General features: G+C 34.8%; 1 protein-coding gene across 8 annotated transcripts in view; it reads right to left on the bottom strand.

Moving 5' to 3' along the window:
* Nucleotides 1-19,911, bottom strand: part of LOC101316873 (sodium channel protein type 3 subunit alpha) — a 110,178-nt gene that overhangs the window by 59,636 nt on the left and 30,631 nt on the right. For 5 of the 8 annotated variants that reach the window (XM_073807622.1, XM_073807625.1, XM_073807626.1 and 2 more), the window contains exons 4-11: nt 14,484-14,601; nt 12,762-12,852; nt 8,841-8,969; nt 8,068-8,159; nt 6,998-7,270; nt 6,736-6,799; nt 1,639-1,780; nt 323-529 (exon numbers count right to left, since the gene is read on the bottom strand). In XM_073807622.1, coding sequence (XP_073663723.1) covers nt 323-529; nt 1,639-1,780; nt 6,736-6,799; nt 6,998-7,270; nt 8,068-8,159; nt 8,841-8,969; nt 12,762-12,852; nt 14,484-14,601 — 1,116 coding nt within the window. Of the gene's footprint in view, nt 1-322; nt 530-1,638; nt 1,781-6,735; nt 6,800-6,997; nt 7,271-8,067; nt 8,160-8,250; nt 8,343-8,840; nt 8,970-12,761; nt 12,853-14,483; nt 14,602-19,911 lie in introns of all 8 variants that reach the window. The other 3 variants (XM_073807623.1, XM_073807628.1, XM_033860065.2) reach the window with 2 other exon arrangements.

Below are 19,911 nucleotides of genomic sequence, written 5' to 3'. Positions count from 1 at the left end.
TATTTTCTACATTAAACTGAAAATCAAAATCTCCCCTGAGTTTTCATGTGACAATTGCATAGTTAACCTTATTCTGAATACGTTTTCTACCCTGAGCTAATTTCCTTATCTATAATATCTAAAAAGCTACTCTGACTCTAACTTAGGAAACAATTTTATGTTTGAATAGCTTTCTCTTTTCTAATGACAATGCCTGTATGCCAAATGAAAAGCCAGTTCCAGTTTGACCTCTATGGTACAACAGTATTCCTACTTAAAACTAAATAATAATAACAATGATAATAATAATAATAAAGCAGCTTTGCTTATTATCACTTAGTACCTGAGCTTCTTCCTGTTGCTTTTTAATCTGTTCGAGCATTTGCTGAAATTCAGCCTCTTTCTGTTCTGCCTCTTCTAAGGTGGCCTGATTCTGTTCTTCATAGGCCATGGCTACCACAGCCAGGATCAAATTCACCAAATAAAAAGAGCCCAAGAAAATCACCAGGACAAAAAATATCATGTATGTTTTTCCAGCAGCACGTAACGTCTAGGGAAAAAAAAAAAGATAAATTTCAACAATATTTTATAAAATGTCCCCAAATAAAGATCGGATTAGCATCATTAGACAGAAGACAAATGCTTTTTAGCATTCAATGTATTTTGACCAAGATTTTATTTGGTGTTCAAATGCACACACACACACACACACACACACACACACACACAGAGACACAAATAATAGTTAAATTATTTGAGGCTTGATTGTAGTGTCATTTGATGTAAGCATACACATTTCAAATTAGTATATACTGGATATGTATTTGAGCACTACTAAAATGCTTTTCTTAGAGTCTATAATGTGGGGCAATATTACAAGTAAGGACACTATTTTTAATTCCTTTCAATGGAGTTACTACTCTCCACATCATCTAGAGATAACATCTTTCTTCCCTCCTCTTCTAGCTCCAATTAACCTTAGGTTTAATTTGAAATTTTTATATAATTGAATTTCAAAATCTTTTCACATGTTCTTGTTAAATCCACAACTATATTATAAACTCAAAGTCATGAACATTCTCTGCATCCTCCATAGCGCCTAGCAGAATGCTTGTCATCAAAGAATCTCAATATACATGTACTGAGTGAATGAACAATTGGGATCCTAGGCACACTTGCTTTATGCTGTACCCTTCTCTGTATTCTAGAGTATTATAAACAAATATCTATACTAGTCATTTCATATATGTTCATAAATTTAACTTTCATGCATGTTAGTTTGAACCTTTCTGCTGTGCTCTGAATGTGTGTGTCCCCCACCCCCCGCCCAAATTCGTATGTTGAAATCCTAATGCCCATTGTGTTGCTATTAGAAGGTGTGGCCTCTGGGAGGTGTTTAGGTCATGAGAGTGGAGCCCACATGAATGGGCTAATAAAAAGAGTGCCTAATAAAAAGGGACTCCAGAGAAATCCCTAACCCCTTCCTCTGGGTGATGACACAGCAAGAAGATGTCAGCTTATGAACCAGGAAGAGGGCTCTTGTCAGAATGCGATCATGCTGGTGTCTTGATCTTGGACTCCCCAGCCTCCAGAACTGTGAGAAATGTATTTCTGTTATGGCATTTTGTTATAGCAACCCAAAGGGACTAATACACTTACCAGCTGGTAAAGGTTCTCCCAGTAGTCTTGAGTCATGAGTCGAAATAGAGACAAGAAAGCCCAGCTAAAAGTGTCGAAGCTTGTGTAGCCATAGTTGGGGTTTCGACCAGCCTTCACACAGATGTATCCTTCCGGACACTGGCTGCAAGAGAGAGAAATGGAGCTGGGGTCAGCAGAGCAATTATAGCTATTTCAATCCATATTAATTTATAGGAATTGTCAAAACCCAGAGTTGCTGTCTGTGATGAATTTGCTTGCCTTCATTTCCAGAACACTTTAGATAATTGTTCACAGTGAAACTGTTATCAGATGAAATTTAATAGGAAAATCAATAGAAAACTTAGGTGTGAGGAATCATTTATAGACATTTAGAATGGCAGAGAGGCAGCAACCACACATTTTTTTGCCTCTGACACCTTTCTTTTCAAAGTGGCAAGAATCAGTGATTAAAAATGAAAAGTCAGAAAACAACCAAAAGGTAGGGAAAAACTTAATGAGTTACTTCATTAGTCACTTCTATAAAAATTCCTAAAATAAAACTTACATTTTAGAATAATTATAGATGTGCAGAAAAATTGCAAAGAGAGTACAGAGACTTCCCATTTATCCCATGCCTAGTTTCCCATATAATTAACATCTTATGTTGGTATAGTACATTTCAATCAATATTGCTATATTATTATTGCACTTCCCTGGTGGCGCAGTGGTGGAGAGTCTGCCTGCCGATGCAGGGGACACGGGTTCGTGCCCCGGTCCGGGAAGATCCCACATGCCGCAGAGCGGCTGGGCCCATGAGCCATGGCTGCTGAGCCTGCGCGTCCGGAGTCTGTGCTCCGCAACGGGAGAGGCCACAACAGTGAGAGGCCCACGTATTACCAAAAAAAAAAAAATTGATATATCATTATTAACCAAAGTCCATAATTTAGTCATATTTTCTCCGTTTTTCCCTAATATCCTTTTTACGTTCCAGGATCCCATCCAGGATGCACATTACATTTAGTCATCATGTCTCATTAGGCTCCTCTTGGCTGTGATAGTTTATCAGACTTTTCCTTGTTTCTGATTACCTTGACATTTTTGAGGAATACTGGTCAGGTATTTTGAAGAATATCTTTCAATTGGGATTTGTCTGATGTTTTTCTCATGATTAGATATTGAGGTTATGGATTTTTTGGGAGGAAGACCACAGACGTAAAATATTTTTATCCTTACATCATATCAAGGGTACATGCTATCAGTATGACATCACTGTTGATCCTAACTTTCATCACCTGACTTGAGATAGTGTTTGTCAGGTGAGGTAGTGTTTGTCAGGTTTCTCCACTGTAAATCTACTCTTGTTTTTTCTTCTTTTTCCATACTGCACTCTTTGGAATAAAGTCATTATGTGCAGCCTACACATAAGGAGCAGGGAGTTATGATCCACCTTCTTAAGAGTGGAGTATGTACAGAAATTATTTGGAATTCTTCTGCATGAGATTTATCTATTATCTCTCTATTTATTTATTCAATCAGTTATGTATATAAGTATATACTCATGGATATTCATTTTATACGTTGAATTATAATACAGTTATATTTATAATATAATTATTGTAATTTTTTGCTCAAACTATTCCAGTTTTGGCCATTGGGGGCTTTTTCACTTGACTCCTGTATGTCTTTGCCACAACCCATGGAGGTGTGTGTTTTGTTTTTGTTTGTTTTTCAGCACTTTCTTACATTCTGGAACTACAAGATGCTCCAGGATCATCTTTTATATTTTCTGCCCCAGTCCTAGAATCAGCCATTTCTCCAAGGAGCCTTTGCTCTTTTATTGAAGAACAGCATTAGAAATTACGATTAGTGTGTGTATGTGTTTGTGTATACACATATATCTCCTCACTCTGCCAGCTGAGGGCCTAGAAGCAATGACACTGCCTTGGTAATAAACACAGCACCCAGATCTTGCTTTCTAATACCATATATATATATTTTTGTATGTGCCTAGATTAAGCTAAATATATGGTCATACTCATTTCTCCAACTTTATTTCATTACTATGGGATCATTCTGGATTGATCCTCCTCCCTTGGCTTATCTGTAAACCCTCACTCCAAAAGTGAGAAACCTGGCTTCTGTCATCTGCTATCTGTATACTTAATTGTTCAGTACCAGTATACATGTATAATTGTTTCAGTATTGTTAATCCATATTATCATGGAAAACAGCTTTATCAAATAGGGTACAGTTCCTTTTGCCTTAGTCTTACAGGCTCCATTCATTTCTAAAGTTTCTTAGATTAGCACCTATTCCCCTCCTTCAGTGAGGTTATTTTATATTTTAAAATATATTTAGATACCTTTGTCACATTCTGTGTTTCAACCTGGGATCCCTAAACCTCACGTAAGATTTTTTTTTTTGCTTATACTGTTCAGTCTTTGTGCTGTAAAGTTCTATGAATTTGACAAATGCTTAACGTTCACCATTTCAGAATCATACAGAATAGTTTCTCCACCTTACAAAATCCCCTATGCATCAACCAGTCAAGGCCCTACCCTGAACCCCTGGAAAACATTGATCTTTTTATCATCTCTATTGTGTATCTTTTTCAGAATGTCATGTAATTGGAATTACACAGAATGTAGCTTTTTCAGATTGGCTTTTTTTCACTTATTAATATGCATTTAAGGTTCATCAATGTTTTTATGGCTTGATAGCTCATTTCTTTTTATTACTCAGTAATATTTCATTGTATGAGCATACCACAGTTTGTTTACTCACTTCTTGAGGGATAACTTGATTGCTTCCAGTTTCTTGTGATTATGAATGCAGCTGCTATAAATATTCATATCAGGATTTTGTGTGGGTATAAATTTTCAAATTAATTAGCTAAATATTTAGTAGGGCAGTTGCTGAGTTGTATGGTAAGACTGTTTATTTTGTAAGAAACTGCCAAATTGTCTTTTAAAGTGGCCGTACTATTTTGCATTCCAACCAGCAATGAATGAATGAGAATTCCTGTTCTGCATCTTCACCAGCAGTTGGTATTTTCAGTTTTTAAAAAAAATTTCTGTCATTCTAATAGCTATATAGTAGTAACTCATTATTGTTTTACTTTCAACTCCCTAGTGACAAAAGGTGTTGAACATCTTTATATATCCATATTAGCTATCTGTGTATATTCTTTTGTAAGGTGTCTGTTCAGAGTTTTGCCCATTTTTAAATTGGGTTATTTGCTTCCTTTTTTTGAGTTTTAAGGGTGCTTTGTTTATATTGGATACAAGTCCTTTATCAGATATGTGTTTTGCAAATACTTTTTCCCACTCTATGGCTTGTCTTTTCACTCCCTTTTACAGTGTCTTTGCAGAGCAGAAGCTTTTAATTTTAATAAAGTCCAACTTATCAATTATTTCTTTCATGGACTGTGCTATTGGGGTTGCATTTAAAAACTCATCACAAATTCCAAGGTCATGTAGCTTTTATTCTATGTTTTCTTAAAGAATTTTAATAATTTTGTATTTTACATTTAGGTTTATGATTAGTTTTGAGTTAATTTTTGTGTAGGGTGTAAAGCTGTATCTAGATTCATTTTATTGCATATGGATCACCAATTGTTTTAACACCACTTTTTGAAAAAATTTTCCTGTGTCTATTGAATTGCATTTTCTTCTTTGTCAAAAACTAGTTGACAACATTTTTTGTGGTCTATTTTTTTGGCTGTCTGCTCTGTTTCATTGATCTATAGCTACTATTTCCCAATACCATATTGTCTTAATGACTATAGTCTTATAGGAAGTATTGAAGTTGCATAGATTTCTTTAGAATTTTATTTGACATTTAACAATAGAGTGACAGTCAATTTTACCATGTAAATTACCTGACCCATAGCAGGTACTCAATAAAGGGAAGGGATTAGTATGGTTTAGTAGGGATAAGTATGCATTAACCAACCTTATCCAAAATTTCATCTAGGTTTTTAACCGTAATAATAAAAACAATAGCTAACATGCAATAAATGTTTTTGATGGACCAGGTGCTAGTCCAAGTGCTTTATATGTATTAAGTAATTAATCACCATAATAGCCCCAAGGGAGAGATGATATTACTCTCTTCATTTTAGAAATAAATAAACTCAAATACAGAGAGCTTTGGACACTTTTCCAAGGTCAAAGAGATTTTAAATGGTGGAGGTTGGATTTGAACCCAGGTATACATAAACTGCAGAACCTATGCTCTTATTCACCATGTTCTCCTACCAAAGTTTGAGAAAACTATCAGGAAAAAAAATTTCCCCCAAATTCCATCTCTGTGACTGGTATATGGTTTTAGTAACCCTCTTAAACCTTTATGACCACACCAGTTTCCCATTTTCTAGGATGACTCAAAATATGTTCTGTGTAAGTTCTGTGATCTAAGAGTCACTTACTATTGCTATCCCTTGGCTTCTAAGAAATTCACTCTCTACCCTGATTTAAAATTAATTTATAGTACTCTTGGCAAAATATGTTAAGTATGAGAGACTAGCAGGATAGCTAAGACATTACAGCATCTCTTATTGTAGAATGTGAAAAAAAACTGTAAAATATGCAGATGCAGACTCAAACATGCCTTTGACATACATCTGCCACGTGGCTTCCTTGCACACAGGATTTCATGCTATTTCAAGAATACCTAAGTCTCTCAAAGCAGTTTCCCAACTGGGTTTGCACCCTGAAGACCATGTTACAGTCTGGATCATTTCTAGCCACAGCAAAACTTATCCCATCAATACATCCTCACATCAATCAAAATGTACCCATCTTATGTTTCCTTCCCTGTAATTCTTAAATGGCTCTGATGGGTTTACAGACAAGACAGATGCTGGGCCTTCACACTTGGAGCAATAATTCAGGTACATCCTAACTGTCAAATTCTTGATGACAGTTCTTCACCCAAAGGGATGATTTTAATGGCTGTGAGTTTAGAATTGATACCAATGCAATTAAGACAGAGAAGGTACTTCCTAGGTAGGCAGTACCACTCTTTATTATACACATGTAAGGCTACCCCGGTATATTTTTCCTATTTGCTTTTTTTCCAAAGTGTTCTACATCTTTAGAAAAAAGTTATCCTTACCCTGCATCTGAGCCATTTCCACAGAGTAAAGGGTCTTTTTGTCCATCCAAAACATAAAAGTGACCTGTTAATATAAAGAATAAACTGTTTCATTTCATATCAGTCCTATTGCCATTAGGAACAAATGAGAATTTGTTTAGTTCAGTTATTTACAAAGTGGACACCAATTTACAAAGATGACTTCAAGCCCACAGCCTCAACTATTTATAGTTGAAAACTCATTCAGCAACACTGAGATTAACAATGGAGCAATCTTGCTTACCTTCCTCTTCAATGTAATCCTTCCAGTTAAATGTGCTCATTGTTACATTAACAAATGTCCCATTTGAATTCCTTGTGCCATTAAAGAAGGAGGTGGTGTTGGTTTCAAAAGCAGAATTGCTTGGGGGCCATTGCAAACATTTATTCCGCAGGTTGCCCATGAACAGCTGCAGACCAATTAGAGCAAACACGCTCAGACAGAACACAGTCAAGATCATGACGTCAGAAAGCTTCTTCACAGACTGGATCAGGGCACCCACGATGGTCTTTAAACCTGAGGAGAGAGAAGGATAGGTCAGCTGAGGAAGAGTGTCATAAGCCACAATGTCTTCTTAATAGTCATACACATTCTCTTTCCCCACAAACAATTGTTTGTCTCTTTAGACACCAAAGCTTTATGGACAGCCAGATAGTTTGGGAAATGGATGAAGAGCAGATTTGATTTATGATCAGTGTGCTTTCTGGAGGTTTAAAATAAAGGTGTAAATATCTAGGCAGGAGGTTTTCTTAATGTGTGGTTTTATGTGCTGCCACGAACATGTAAAGGCAAACTTGCAGTTGTTTTACACTTCAGATTTTGTGTTTCATGAGGCTGTTTCTCTCCAACCATTTTTTAATACTAGCTTCCAAGTAGCAATGATTTAGAGGAGGAAAGAATTTTAAAATAATAAAAATCCCATGCCATGTACATGCTGTTCAGTAATAATCTTTGCTCCTTTATAAGAGGAGATCCACTTTCAAAATAGATCCGCGGTAAATGGTAAAATCTAAATCAGTTAGTAAAGCCATGGTAGCAAAGCTTTTTTAGAATGTAAGAAAAAGAAAACATTGCATCGTAAATGCAAAAAAAAGTGGGTGAGAAAGAGAGCAAAACCAGTATTTTTTATAGACACCTCATGCAATTCTCTGTTAAACTCAAAGGCTGACTTTATAAATAAACATGCAATTTCATTTGGCATTCTTGAAGATGACAAACAATAAGCAACAAGGCTAATGTTATAAGTGTAATTTCAACCTCAATATTATTACAGTGTATTTAAAGTCAGCCTCGGTGTTTAAGCTAGCTCTCACCTGGAATGACTGAAATTGTTTTCAGTGCTCGGAGAACTCTGAATGTTCTCAACGCTGAGACATTGCCCAGGTCCACAAACTCTGTCACATATCTGTAATAGGGAGTTCACACACAAACACAATAACACAAAAGAAAAGTTGGAGATATAAGGGGCCTACCATCTTACACCAGTTTCTTCTTACCTGGGATTACAGAAATAGTTTTCAGAGCTCTCAAGACTCTGAAAGTTCGAAGGGCTGAAACATTGCCTAGGCTTACAAATTCTGTTACATACCTGTAGAATTAAATCAGAGTTACTGATAGTTTTGGAAAAGTTTATACTAAATAAAGAATGAAAAGTGGTTTGGTTTGGCATATAGAGCCCCTTGAGTTTTATGGAAATGCTATAGACTTCAGGGTGCCATGTGCTAACAGCTGCCTTTACGGAATAAAATATTGCTGCTTTATTTCAATGCAGTTTTCACTAATATGAACAAGTTTGTTTACAAAACTAATCGAAGTACAGTTGGTGGTATTAAATTATAGTCAATGAATAACTTCACTTTGATGAAGTAGAAGGCTATATGGCATGAATGTAATTCCATTTATTGCTCATTTACCAGATATATTTACCTTGCAATATATATTCTAATATGTATTCTGAAAATATATGAGGCATATAGTTAATTTGGCTTATAAGCAAACTCTACTTTAAAAATATGTCACAACTACCTTATTTATGCTGCAACTATTTTCATTCCTTTGAGCTTAACATGTTTTCAAAAATACTCACGCCATCACAATGACACTGAAATCCAGCCAGTTCCATGGATCACGAAGGAATGTAAAATCTTCTAAGCAAAACCCTCTTGCCAAGATTTTTATAAGTGACTCAAAGGTATAGATTCCAGTGAATGTGTACCTAGGAAAAGCATCCAAACAAAAATTAACTGCTTCGTTTGAACTGTTAAAATATAGCAAATCCTATCCTTTTGTGGTTTTTCACTTCACTAAGACCTTGTTCCTTATTTCCACTTACAAAAAAAACCTGCTAGTTTAATCTTATGAGCTTGAGTAAAGGGTTAAACTGAAGAGATAATATCTTCCACAAAGAATCTGATCTTGTTTAAATATTTAGGTTTTAGAATAATAGTTTCATGTGTTTTATGGATATTTATCAAGCTTGATGTGCTAGAGCAGCACTGTCCAAATGAAATATAATACAAGCTACATATGTAGTTTTAAAATTTCTAGTAACCAAATAAAAAAGTAAGAAGGAATGAGTAAACTTAGTTTGCATATTATATTTTATTTAAACCAATATATCTAAAATGTTATCCTTTCAACAATTAAGACTAGCCAAATTTCAAGTTTCAATAGCTGCATGTGGCTTATTGGACATTATAGCTCTAGAGATAACATTTCTTGGATTTGTTTATTTATAATAAATTATTTCACTCAGATTTCTTAATGATTAAAATAATTTGGGGGGATATTTTACATGTCTAATCTAGAAAATGTACTTCCCCCTTTTTTCTTTTTTTTTTTTGCGGTACGCGGGCCTCTCACTGTTGTGGCCTCTCCCATTGCGGAGCACAGGCTCTGGACACGCAGGCTCAGCGGCCATGGCTCACGGGCCCGGCGGACCGGGGCACAAACCCGTGTTCCCTTCATCAGCAGGAAGACTCTCAACCACTGTGCCACCAGGGAAGCCCTACTTCCCCTTTTTATCCTTAAGATTCAGGCATAAAGTTATAAATCTGCTTTTCTCTCTCTCTCTCTCTCTCTTTCTCTCTCTCTCTCTCTCTCTATATATATATATGCACACACACACATATATTCACCAAATATATATATATATATGTATATATACATATTCATTAAAAAACTTTCAGTGCATTAGTATTTTCTGTGTGTGTGTTTACACAATTACCAAAATTACCAAAATTCAGGGATACCAAAATTCCTGAATCTAACCTCTCATCAGTTACTATGCAATTGGGCCAAATCATTTAAACATGCTCAAATTCAAGTTTCAGCCTCCAAAATGGTGAAAGACTTTTCCATTTGTTGTTTGGTAGTGAATTTCTAGCCCTCTCTCCTTTGAGTGTTGACAATACAAGTTATTTCTGTTTCTTCCAGAAATAGTTGGGAGAGAGTACTTGTTTTTCAACAGTGGATTCTTTTTAAAAGTACAATCTAAGTTTGTTCTTCAGATTACTCCTCTCAAGCCACAAAGATTTAATTTACTTTCATTAAAATTCATTATCTTTTCTAGCCTACTAGTATTTTATATGTGAAAAAAGTTAGGAGAGTTATTTTCGCTTTTTTTTTTTCTGTAGAAATTTCTGTCTTATGAGGGAACAAAGAAATCAAAGGAAAATGTATGCAGAAATCTTCACGTCTAGTTTTCCTAAGTCTTCCTTTTTTAAACAATTCAATTAATTTCATGAGGAGTAAGTATAACTGCTATCTTTACTTATTATGAAGTAGCTGACTTTATTAGGAAGACATAATTTACAATGCCAAGCTTATGGTTACTTGTGTTTTGGTTTGGATCTTTGTGTATTACATATAATCACCGTGACACTTCTGTTTGGAGAGTGAGACAGCTCCCATGTATGTTCTGTTTATCCTATTAATGGTTAGTGCCCTGTGGTTTATGCTTAAGCAATTCTAAGTTACCTGCAGACTAGAAACAAGATTAAAGTCCCTGCTCCTATTCCTGTTTTGGAAAAGGAAGAAAATTTGTGGGGACATTTGGAGTATATGGTGAGTGTGATAGCTATCCAAGGAAGAGAGGTCTTAGAACTTAACGTTTGAGACAGCTTTGCACAGAATGGGTGTTCAGATGTACCTATTAGCAAACTAGATTGAACAGGTCAGTGAGAATCAAGGGGATTTTGATTTTTCTTGGCTGTACCCCCACTAGGCTCTTAATCATATTGTTGATTCTGTCCATTTTACAAGGTGTTTTATTTTCCCCTGTAATTTTGATGTCCATAGAAGTGCCTTGCCTTACATAACAACCTTCACTATGCAATATGGTCCTCAGGCCTTCTGAGTATGCTACCTCTTTGTACAGGGGTGGTTTCTGCTATCAGTGACTTCTATTTTCATGTCGGGACTGACTTCTCTTTGCATTGGACTCTGTTTTTTGGTGTGGTTTTTTGTTTGTTTGTTTCTTTGTTTTGTTTTGTTTTTTGGCTGTAACCACTAATATTTTGCTTGTTTTCCTGCTGCCTTGCTGTCAACTGACTAGAGATAATTGATCAGAAACCTGTGCAAAGCTTCCCAACTAAACCGTGTAAGTCAAAAGCTTTTGTAAAGCTAAGACTTTTCCTAATGGATATAGTCATCTCTAAAAATGACTTTAAAAAGAGAAAACTGCATATTCAAATAATAATATTTAAGTGTCCCCTTTACCTGTCTCTCTTCTTTTTAAATATCTTTATTGGAGTATAATTGCTTTACAATGGTGTGTTAGTTTCTGCTTTATAACAAAGTGAATCAGCTATACATATACATATATCCCCATATCTCCTCCCTCTTGCGTCTCCCTTCCACCCTCCCTATCCCACCCCTCTAGGTGGTCACAAAGCAGGAGCTGAGCTCCGTGTGCTATGTGGCTGCTTCCCACTAGCTATCTATTTTACATTTGGTAGTGTATATATGTCCATGCCACTCTCTTACTTCATCCCAGCTTACCCTTCCCCCTCCCTGTGTCCTCAAGTCCATTCTCTATGTCTGCGTCTTTATTCCTGTCCTGCCCCTAGGTTCCTCAGAACCCTTGGTTTTTTTTTTTAGATTCTATGTATATGTGTTAGCATACGGTATTTGTTTTTCTCTTTCTGAGTTACTTCACTGAGTATGACAGACTCTAGGTCCATCCACCTCACTACAAATAACTCAAGTTTGTTTCTTTTTATGGCTGAGTAATATTCCATTGTATATATGTGCCACATCATCTTTATCCATTCATCTGTCGATGGACACTGAGGTTGCTTCCATGTCCTGGCTATTGTAAATAGAGCTGCAATGAACATTGTGGTACATGACTCTTTTTGAATTATGGTTTTCTCAGGGTATATGCCCAGTAGTGGGATTGCTGGGTCATATGGTAGTTCTATATTTCCTTTTTACAGGACACACCTGTGGTGTTTTAGCACACATCCTCTGTCTAAATAAACTATGTGTCGAAATGTAACTAAACATCAAAGTAACTTAAATACCTAAATGTATTTTTCCTAAATGCAATGATAAAACATATAACTGAAATGCCTAATATAGTAATATAGAGCTAAACACCTAAATCTATTTTATCAGAATATAACAATAATGGTAATATACTAGAATAAAATAATTTTATTTATAAAATTATTCAAATGGTAATTATATTTTATCTAAAGTGCATAACTGTGATTCAGTCTTAACTTCTATGCTAAATGATTGTTTAGTTTACCACCTAGTATATACAATTAATAACCTTTCTTAAACAAATACTGTCCTTTGTCAGAAGAAATACCTACCTCATAGGAGAAAAAGTCCCCTAAGAACTTCCTCTATTTTTTTCATATTATGGAAATAACTTTTTCTTAAAAGTGTTTAGCCTGACTTCAAAAAAGTGGAAACCATGAGTCAGACCATAACTATAAGGAGATTGCTAGAGAATTTGAGTGTGTATTTCTCATTCCAAGAAATTATTTCTACTTACTCTACATTCTTTGTCCAGTCTGGAGGATTACTCAGGGTCATAAATACACAGTTGGTCAAAATAGTGCACATGATAAGCATGCTGAATAAAGTAGATCATAGTTAAGGAATAAATGCTAGTACAATGTCATGGCCACTTAAAAATGATCCAGTACAAAAAAAAAAAATCAACACAAGTTACCTGTAAAATTAACCTTACTTATTTCTTTTAAAACAATGGCAAAAACAGTAAGAAACTTCAAAGTCTGTCATATACTCTTGGTCCATTCTTTTTTATTTTACATCATTTTCTCACAAAACTGAATTCAATAGAAAGAGATCTCTATTTGAAGCAAATGTGAATTTTGCATTTCAGTGAGTTGTGTGAAACTGCACTGCAGGGGAAATGACCATTCTTTAGTAAGTTTATAGTATAAGTCTAAAAGTTATACTTCAGGTATCGTTTACAATTTCTACTGACAGAAAAAAGGTTAATGAGTGCAATGTAATACACTTGAGAATGTACAGCCCCATATATTTGAGGATTACACTGCTTGAGAATTCCACTGTAATTAGAAACTCTAGCAGTCTTATAGTGATGTAACTTGTTCCTTTAGCGTTTACAACGTAAGAATAAAGAGAGAGACAATTTTTGCTAAAGAGCTAGTATTATTTTCTAACTTTCTATTTTCACTTGAGAGTGTGGGAACTTTGACCACCTAGCTATCTTCCTGTATCTAGTCCACACCATACCTAAACAAACACTGTTTTTAAACCTTCCTAAGAATTAGATATGGTAATTTCCCTTAGGATCTCAATCCAGACTTCACTCTAAGGAAGTTTATGATTACATATTTTGAGGTAAATCTTTTATTTTAAAACGTAAATACTTTACAGTATCAAACCATAGAATGGGAGAATTCAAATGCATTTCAAAAGGTTATCAGTCCTATTTCCCCTGTCTCTAGGTTAACCCTGTCTCTATTGTCTCTCTTTTAGTTTTTATGTTAGCCTGTTTTGAATCTGTATAAGATGCCATTCTTGAACACTGCATCTGAAGATCACCTTTCTATTTTATTATCATGTGTTGAGAATTTTCTTGAAATCCACCCCTATTATGTCATTTTACATATACATTTTGACTATCACTGTAAGTAGTTTTAAGTTCAATGGGTTTTAAATATATATTATCAATCAGATACATAGGCACATAGTAGTTTAAAAAATATTTACTAAAGGAAGGAAAGAGGGAAGAAAGGAAGGAAAGAGGGAAGAAAGGAAGGAAAGAGGGAAGAAAGGAAGGAAGGAAGGAGGGAGGCAGGAAGGGAGAGAGGACAGGCCCAGGAGATGAAAATACAGAACGAATTAAGGCACAAAAGTTTGAACATTTGGTAATATAGATAATAATACTAAGCACCATAGACTATGTTTCTTTAGTCGTGGTTATATATGGTCTAATTGAGGTTAATAAAAAGTTTGAAGTAGATTTGCTGTTATTCGTACTACACAATGTGTCTCATTTACACATTCACTATCATGGTAGCGTTTTTACTTCTAGAATCATAATAGTCATTCTACAATAATCTTGTTATAAATAGCAGAAAATCATGAGTAAAACAGATTAAACAACAATGTTACCATTAATCCCAAAGAAATTTTATATATATATTTTAAAAAGAATGACATTTTTTGTAAAATCAACTACTAGAAACAGCATTTAGACAATTCACATGAAAAGGATATGAATGTACCAAAATCTTAATAGCAATTTTCCTAACAGGGTTTAGCGGAGTTAAAATATACAAGGCAGAGGTGGCACTGAATCGGAAAATTGCCTTCCCTTTATTCAACACTATAAAAGTCTGAAAAAGAAAATATGAGAAAAAAATCACTAGATTAGACATGTGGCTTATTTGAAGAGCTTATACACATAAAAAAACTTTTTACCTGATTTGTTTGAACTTGTTTAAGCCAGTTTGTATATCATAACTATAAACATGTTAGATGTTTCTCCCTTAAATTAACATATAGCTACAAATAAAGATATGATATACTATTATCTAATCTGTCTCTCAGGTATCAACTTCCTGATACAAATTGATGATCCTACACAAAATTTTTACCAAGATGTAAGGTAACTTTATGGACTCTACGTCTATCTAAGCCTTACCATCTGTCTCCAGTTTTGGTAACTTTTCAGATTATTCTGTACATACTGCTATTAAAATAATCTTTTATAAATATTTTAATTGCATCAAGTCTTTTAACTCCAAAGTTTATGAAGGCTATTTTCCCTCTGGTAGTTGTCCTACTTTAAAATGTTCAAACAGGCTGAATAAACTGTTTTTGCTCATTCTATAGATCTGCTGGTAATACTGAGAAGGAACAGCTGCATTAAGAGTTAGGCTGAACTACATCATTTCAAAGGGCATTCCCTGAAAGCTATAATCTTCAATTTACCATTTAAGCTGTACTACCCAGTGATTACCTAGTAGGTCTCTCTAGGATCATCTTTTATTTTTTTCCCACCAAAGCATCTCTGTTCCAGCCAATTCAATTCACTTGCCAGTTCCACTCACTGTCAACTTCTCCCTCTGATTCTGAAAATGAGTGTCATAGAATCCTAGAGGAGGGAGGCACCTGAAAGGTCATGTAATGCAAACTTCCTCCTGTTTCAGGTCCATAACAGACCTGACAATAAGGTCCCACCTACAATGACCCACTATTATATCAAAGGTTCTTAGTCCTGTCCACATGTTAGAATTTCCTGGGGTGATTTTAAAATCGCCAGTATATGGGATCCACGCGAGAACAATTGAATCAATTTCTGGAAGATGGGCACAAACAATGGTATGTTAAAAAATTTCCTCACGTGATTCTAATATGCAGCCAAGGATTGAAACTTCCTACTCTCTGGGAATGTCCTCAGCTATCAAGATCATCTCCTCCACCATGTCTTTCCAGATAAATCACACTGCCTTCTGATCACTCCCTAATTGTTTCCCTTTTCCAGTAAGTCTTAGTACATTAATATACGCACATTGGCATGTTGCTTGTAATTAGAGTCAAGTAGCAATTTACATGTAGAGTTCATTCCACTGAGGACTAGCTTAGAAGTTGTTATAAATCATTGAACATAAAGAGCCTGTTCACTACTTTTTCTCCATTTTTTCCACAGTATTTAATAGCCTGGTTTGCAAATAAACACTTGTTTTAAATAAATGTGGGTTTATCTTTAAGATGCCATTTACCTTTAAGACATCTATTCTATATAACCAGTTACTTAATAATATGTTTTTATCCTTTAAGTAAGGGCTATATCCCATACATTCATGTTCACTGACAACATGCTCTGTTTGAATAGATATATTGTGAGTATAATATTTATATTTTATAAATATAAAATATTTATATTGTAAGTATAAAGGGTAGAGAAAACAACTTCTCTGCACATTGGCCTTTCGTATTCAAGACAATGGACCTCACCAACCATTTTCCATGAACTGTACTCTGTAAATTTGAACAATTCTATGACAAGGGCAAATAAACTGTTCTTTACTAGCACTGAGATTATCCACAAGGGACAGTGGACATTGGGAAGAGTGCCCTTGAAGCACAAATGCATTAAAGGATTTTTTGAATTCACAGGGTTAAATCATGTAATATTATAGCCAAACAATCTAGATCCATTTAAACATTCAATGACAGCAGTAACATGTAAAGTTTACCATAGTTTAAGGTGCATTTACTCATGCTTTTTTGAAACAATATCCCTGAAAAAACCACTTGTAACATTGAGAGGATTTTATTTTGAAAAAATCTCCAAAAATAGAGTGAACAGGAATGAACTGTCCCTTAAAACATGGAATCCTCTTCTCTTCCCACAAGATTGGCCTTTGTAGTACTAATGGGATTAAAAACGACATGCCAAGGGCATCTTCGGTGAATTTACTGATTCTGGAAAAAGCAGACCTTAAGAACACAATACCAGTTTATTTCTGGAGAACAGCCCCTAACACAAAGAAAACTCTGAGTTCTGAGAAATTAAGAATAAAACGTTAATGTCCTGTATAGTGAAAAAATTTCAAGAAAGGCATTTGAAATTTGGGGCTCTTATGTTATTGAGAGATATATCTAAACTGAAAATTGACAGAATGACACGTAAATAGAAGAGAGAGAAATAGTGTCAATTCCAAAATCAGTCCTCTAAGAAATGATAAGTATTGATGTGACTTAAAAAAATAGTACTACTTATTGCTACTAAGATGATGAATGTTATATCCGGAAGTATGTTAAACTGGTTATTGTCTACTCTGGAATTCTGCCTGCTTCTTTTTTCCAGGTAAATGCACATTTTACAGGTTCACTAAAATTTTTACTACTTGAGGCAAGAATAAGTTCTCTGAGTAGAACCGCATACATCAGAGAATTCAAAATTATAAAACCAATTTTTAAAAAAACTTTCTTTTCTTATATTAATAAACACCATATGTAGTTTTGCTTAGTGGTTAAGAGCTCTGGTTCTGGAGCCTGACTGCCTGGGTTCGAATCCTAATCCACCACTTATGGAATGTGACTTTGGTCAAGTTACTTAACCTCTCTGGGCTTCACCTTCCCATCTATAAAATGAGGTTAACATAGTACCTGCCTCACTGGTTCTTTGAATATTAAATAAGTTATACCAGTTAAAGCACTCAAACAGTACCTGACAAAGTATGAGCATAACAAATGTTAGCTATTATTATTACTGTCACTATTCTTAAGTTTTATCTGTTCAATTTGAATGCCATTAAAATACACTGTGATGTTGCTCATATGATTAAATTAGGTATGTAAACTGTATCATTAACTGATGGAAGCAAAGTTACATAATGCTTTACAATTTTAAAATGCCTTTCTCCTGCATTATTTCATATAATTAACAAGCTCTATACCGTATTTTAAATTCCAGAACTTCTCCATTAACTTCCTATATTAGCTCCTTCTATCCTAAGAACCACAAACTACCTTTTTCTTCAATAGCACCTCAATCTTTATCTTTATGGACACTTCATAAAGGAAAGCTGTGCAGACAACAGTAAACAGTCTAGATGTCTCTCAAGATGGGTCATGGCCATTATGAATAAATCAGGGTTCAAGTCTTGCTGTCAGACAGGAAGGCAATAAAAACTGACTTTGTCAGCACACAGAGAATAATTCTGTTTCTCAGCAGCAAACTCACATTAACCAAGCTTTAAAGCCTGATATAAAATCAGAATGCCAATCTACTTATATACAACCAGTTATATCACTGTCACATGGGCTGAAATAATTGCCATAGCACAACCAGCACATTCTTTTCTTTAAGCAGATCTATGGGAGAACAAATTATAAGATATTCTTTGCTGAGGGTGGAGTCCAAATAAGCTGACTTAGTTAAATAAAACATATGTTTGATGACATCTTGATTAGGTAGTACAGTGTAGCCCCTTTACAATGAAGTGACTTTCTGGGAGGAATATGCTTTCAGGGCTACTACTAAAGATCTGTCTCCCTGGGAAAATGCTAATGTTTGTCTCTATTATTCTCCTTTTTCCACCTTAATTTTACCAGTTCCCTTTCTTAAGAACACTTCCTTTCTTTAAGTAGCAAATACTTTTAATCATGTCAGAGTATCAGTCATGCCCCTGTCTCTTGAAGGTATCTTTGCAAATATATAGTTTGAATCAATAATTTTCAGAGGAGAATTTTCTTCTAGTTTCTTGGGGAATGCCTCACTAGCATCATCATGTGTTATAATACAGTAACTAAATTTCAAAATTTTCTTTATCAATTCTATGGTAAAGTACTGGAATAAATTATTTTTAGAACTATATGAATATTTATTATCTGCCACCTTTCATGAAGCTAGTTTAAAAGGAAGAAGAAAGGACCTGTTTATTTAACTTTGTTCTGTAACTTTAAATAAAACATTTTAAAGCTTGCTACTCGAAGCATGGCCCATGTACTAGCAGCATGAGTCTCACTCGAGGGCTTGTTAGAAACGCAGGATCCGTGACCCCACCCCAGATCGATGGAATCAGAATCTGTATTTTAACAAGATCCTCTGGTGATGTGTATGTACATGTAAGTATGAGAAGCAGTCCTTTAGAGCAATAGGGCTAGTTCCATGTCTGAATGGTTGTCAGTTCCTTTAACCATTTTTGATCTTATAAATTGTATGCTGCTTAAAGAATGCAATTTCTTTCGCCATTCCTTATAAAAGGGCTGGCTTTGGCTAGTAAAAGTGCTCAATATCTCCTTTAATCTGTAAGCGAGTGGCTCATGGTGATATTAATTTATCTTTAGTTTCTACATGGGCCTGTTTTTATGCTTGTGAACGTGAAATATAAATTGTGGTTGTAAGATGTCAAAATACCCAATTAGAAAGCATAAAATCTATCATCCGTTTTTTATATTTCCTATAAAATACTGTACAGCTGGTTTAACATCAAAAACTAGCTAATTCTGACAGAATTATGTGATTATTATAGTATTAGCAAGGCACAGTCATAGCTGTTGATTTAAATCATATATGGATGGAAAAATGAGGTTTTGGGGGGGTTGCCTTCTGTTCTTGACATTTTTTTCTTGGAGTGATTTTTTAACAATATGTAAGTGTTATAGAATCTAGCCTGTGACAAATTAAGGTTAAGAGAAGCTCCCAATCATATTCCAGGTTAGTGGACCAAAAACATGTATCCTTGGGTGAACATGCTTCTCACTGTATATCTTCCTATAGGAGGATGCTAAGTAAAAGCTTATTTATTGCTCCCTAGAACACAAATCTATTGTGAAGAAACCTCAAGCCAAATAAGAACTAAAAAATAGTTATATGTACCCCATAACTCTTCTTTCACATAGCTACTGTTCTGTTGTCTACCGTGTGCTTAAATATGTCGGCAATAACAGATATTTTGCTTTGTTGATGTCAGTTTTAAGTTTGACAGTATCAATTACTATGAAATTGTACAAATTGTTCATCTCTTTATATCTCTTCACTGTGGCCAGATCTTGACTTCATTTCTTATAAATGTTTCTGCTTATTATATTGTGCTTAAAAATAAGTGGAAATAAAAAGTATAAAACCTTTAACAGTAGAAAAATTATGGTGTGGTATATATATGAGCCCCAGCAAAGTATATTAAAGTTGA

This window comes from Tursiops truncatus, chromosome 7, assembly GCF_011762595.2.
Source record: "Tursiops truncatus isolate mTurTru1 chromosome 7, mTurTru1.mat.Y, whole genome shotgun sequence".
Lineage (NCBI taxonomy): Eukaryota > Metazoa > Chordata > Mammalia > Artiodactyla > Delphinidae > Tursiops > Tursiops truncatus.
The sequence above is the reverse complement of the archived record's forward strand: the minus strand, read 5'-3'. Positions and strand labels throughout refer to the sequence as shown.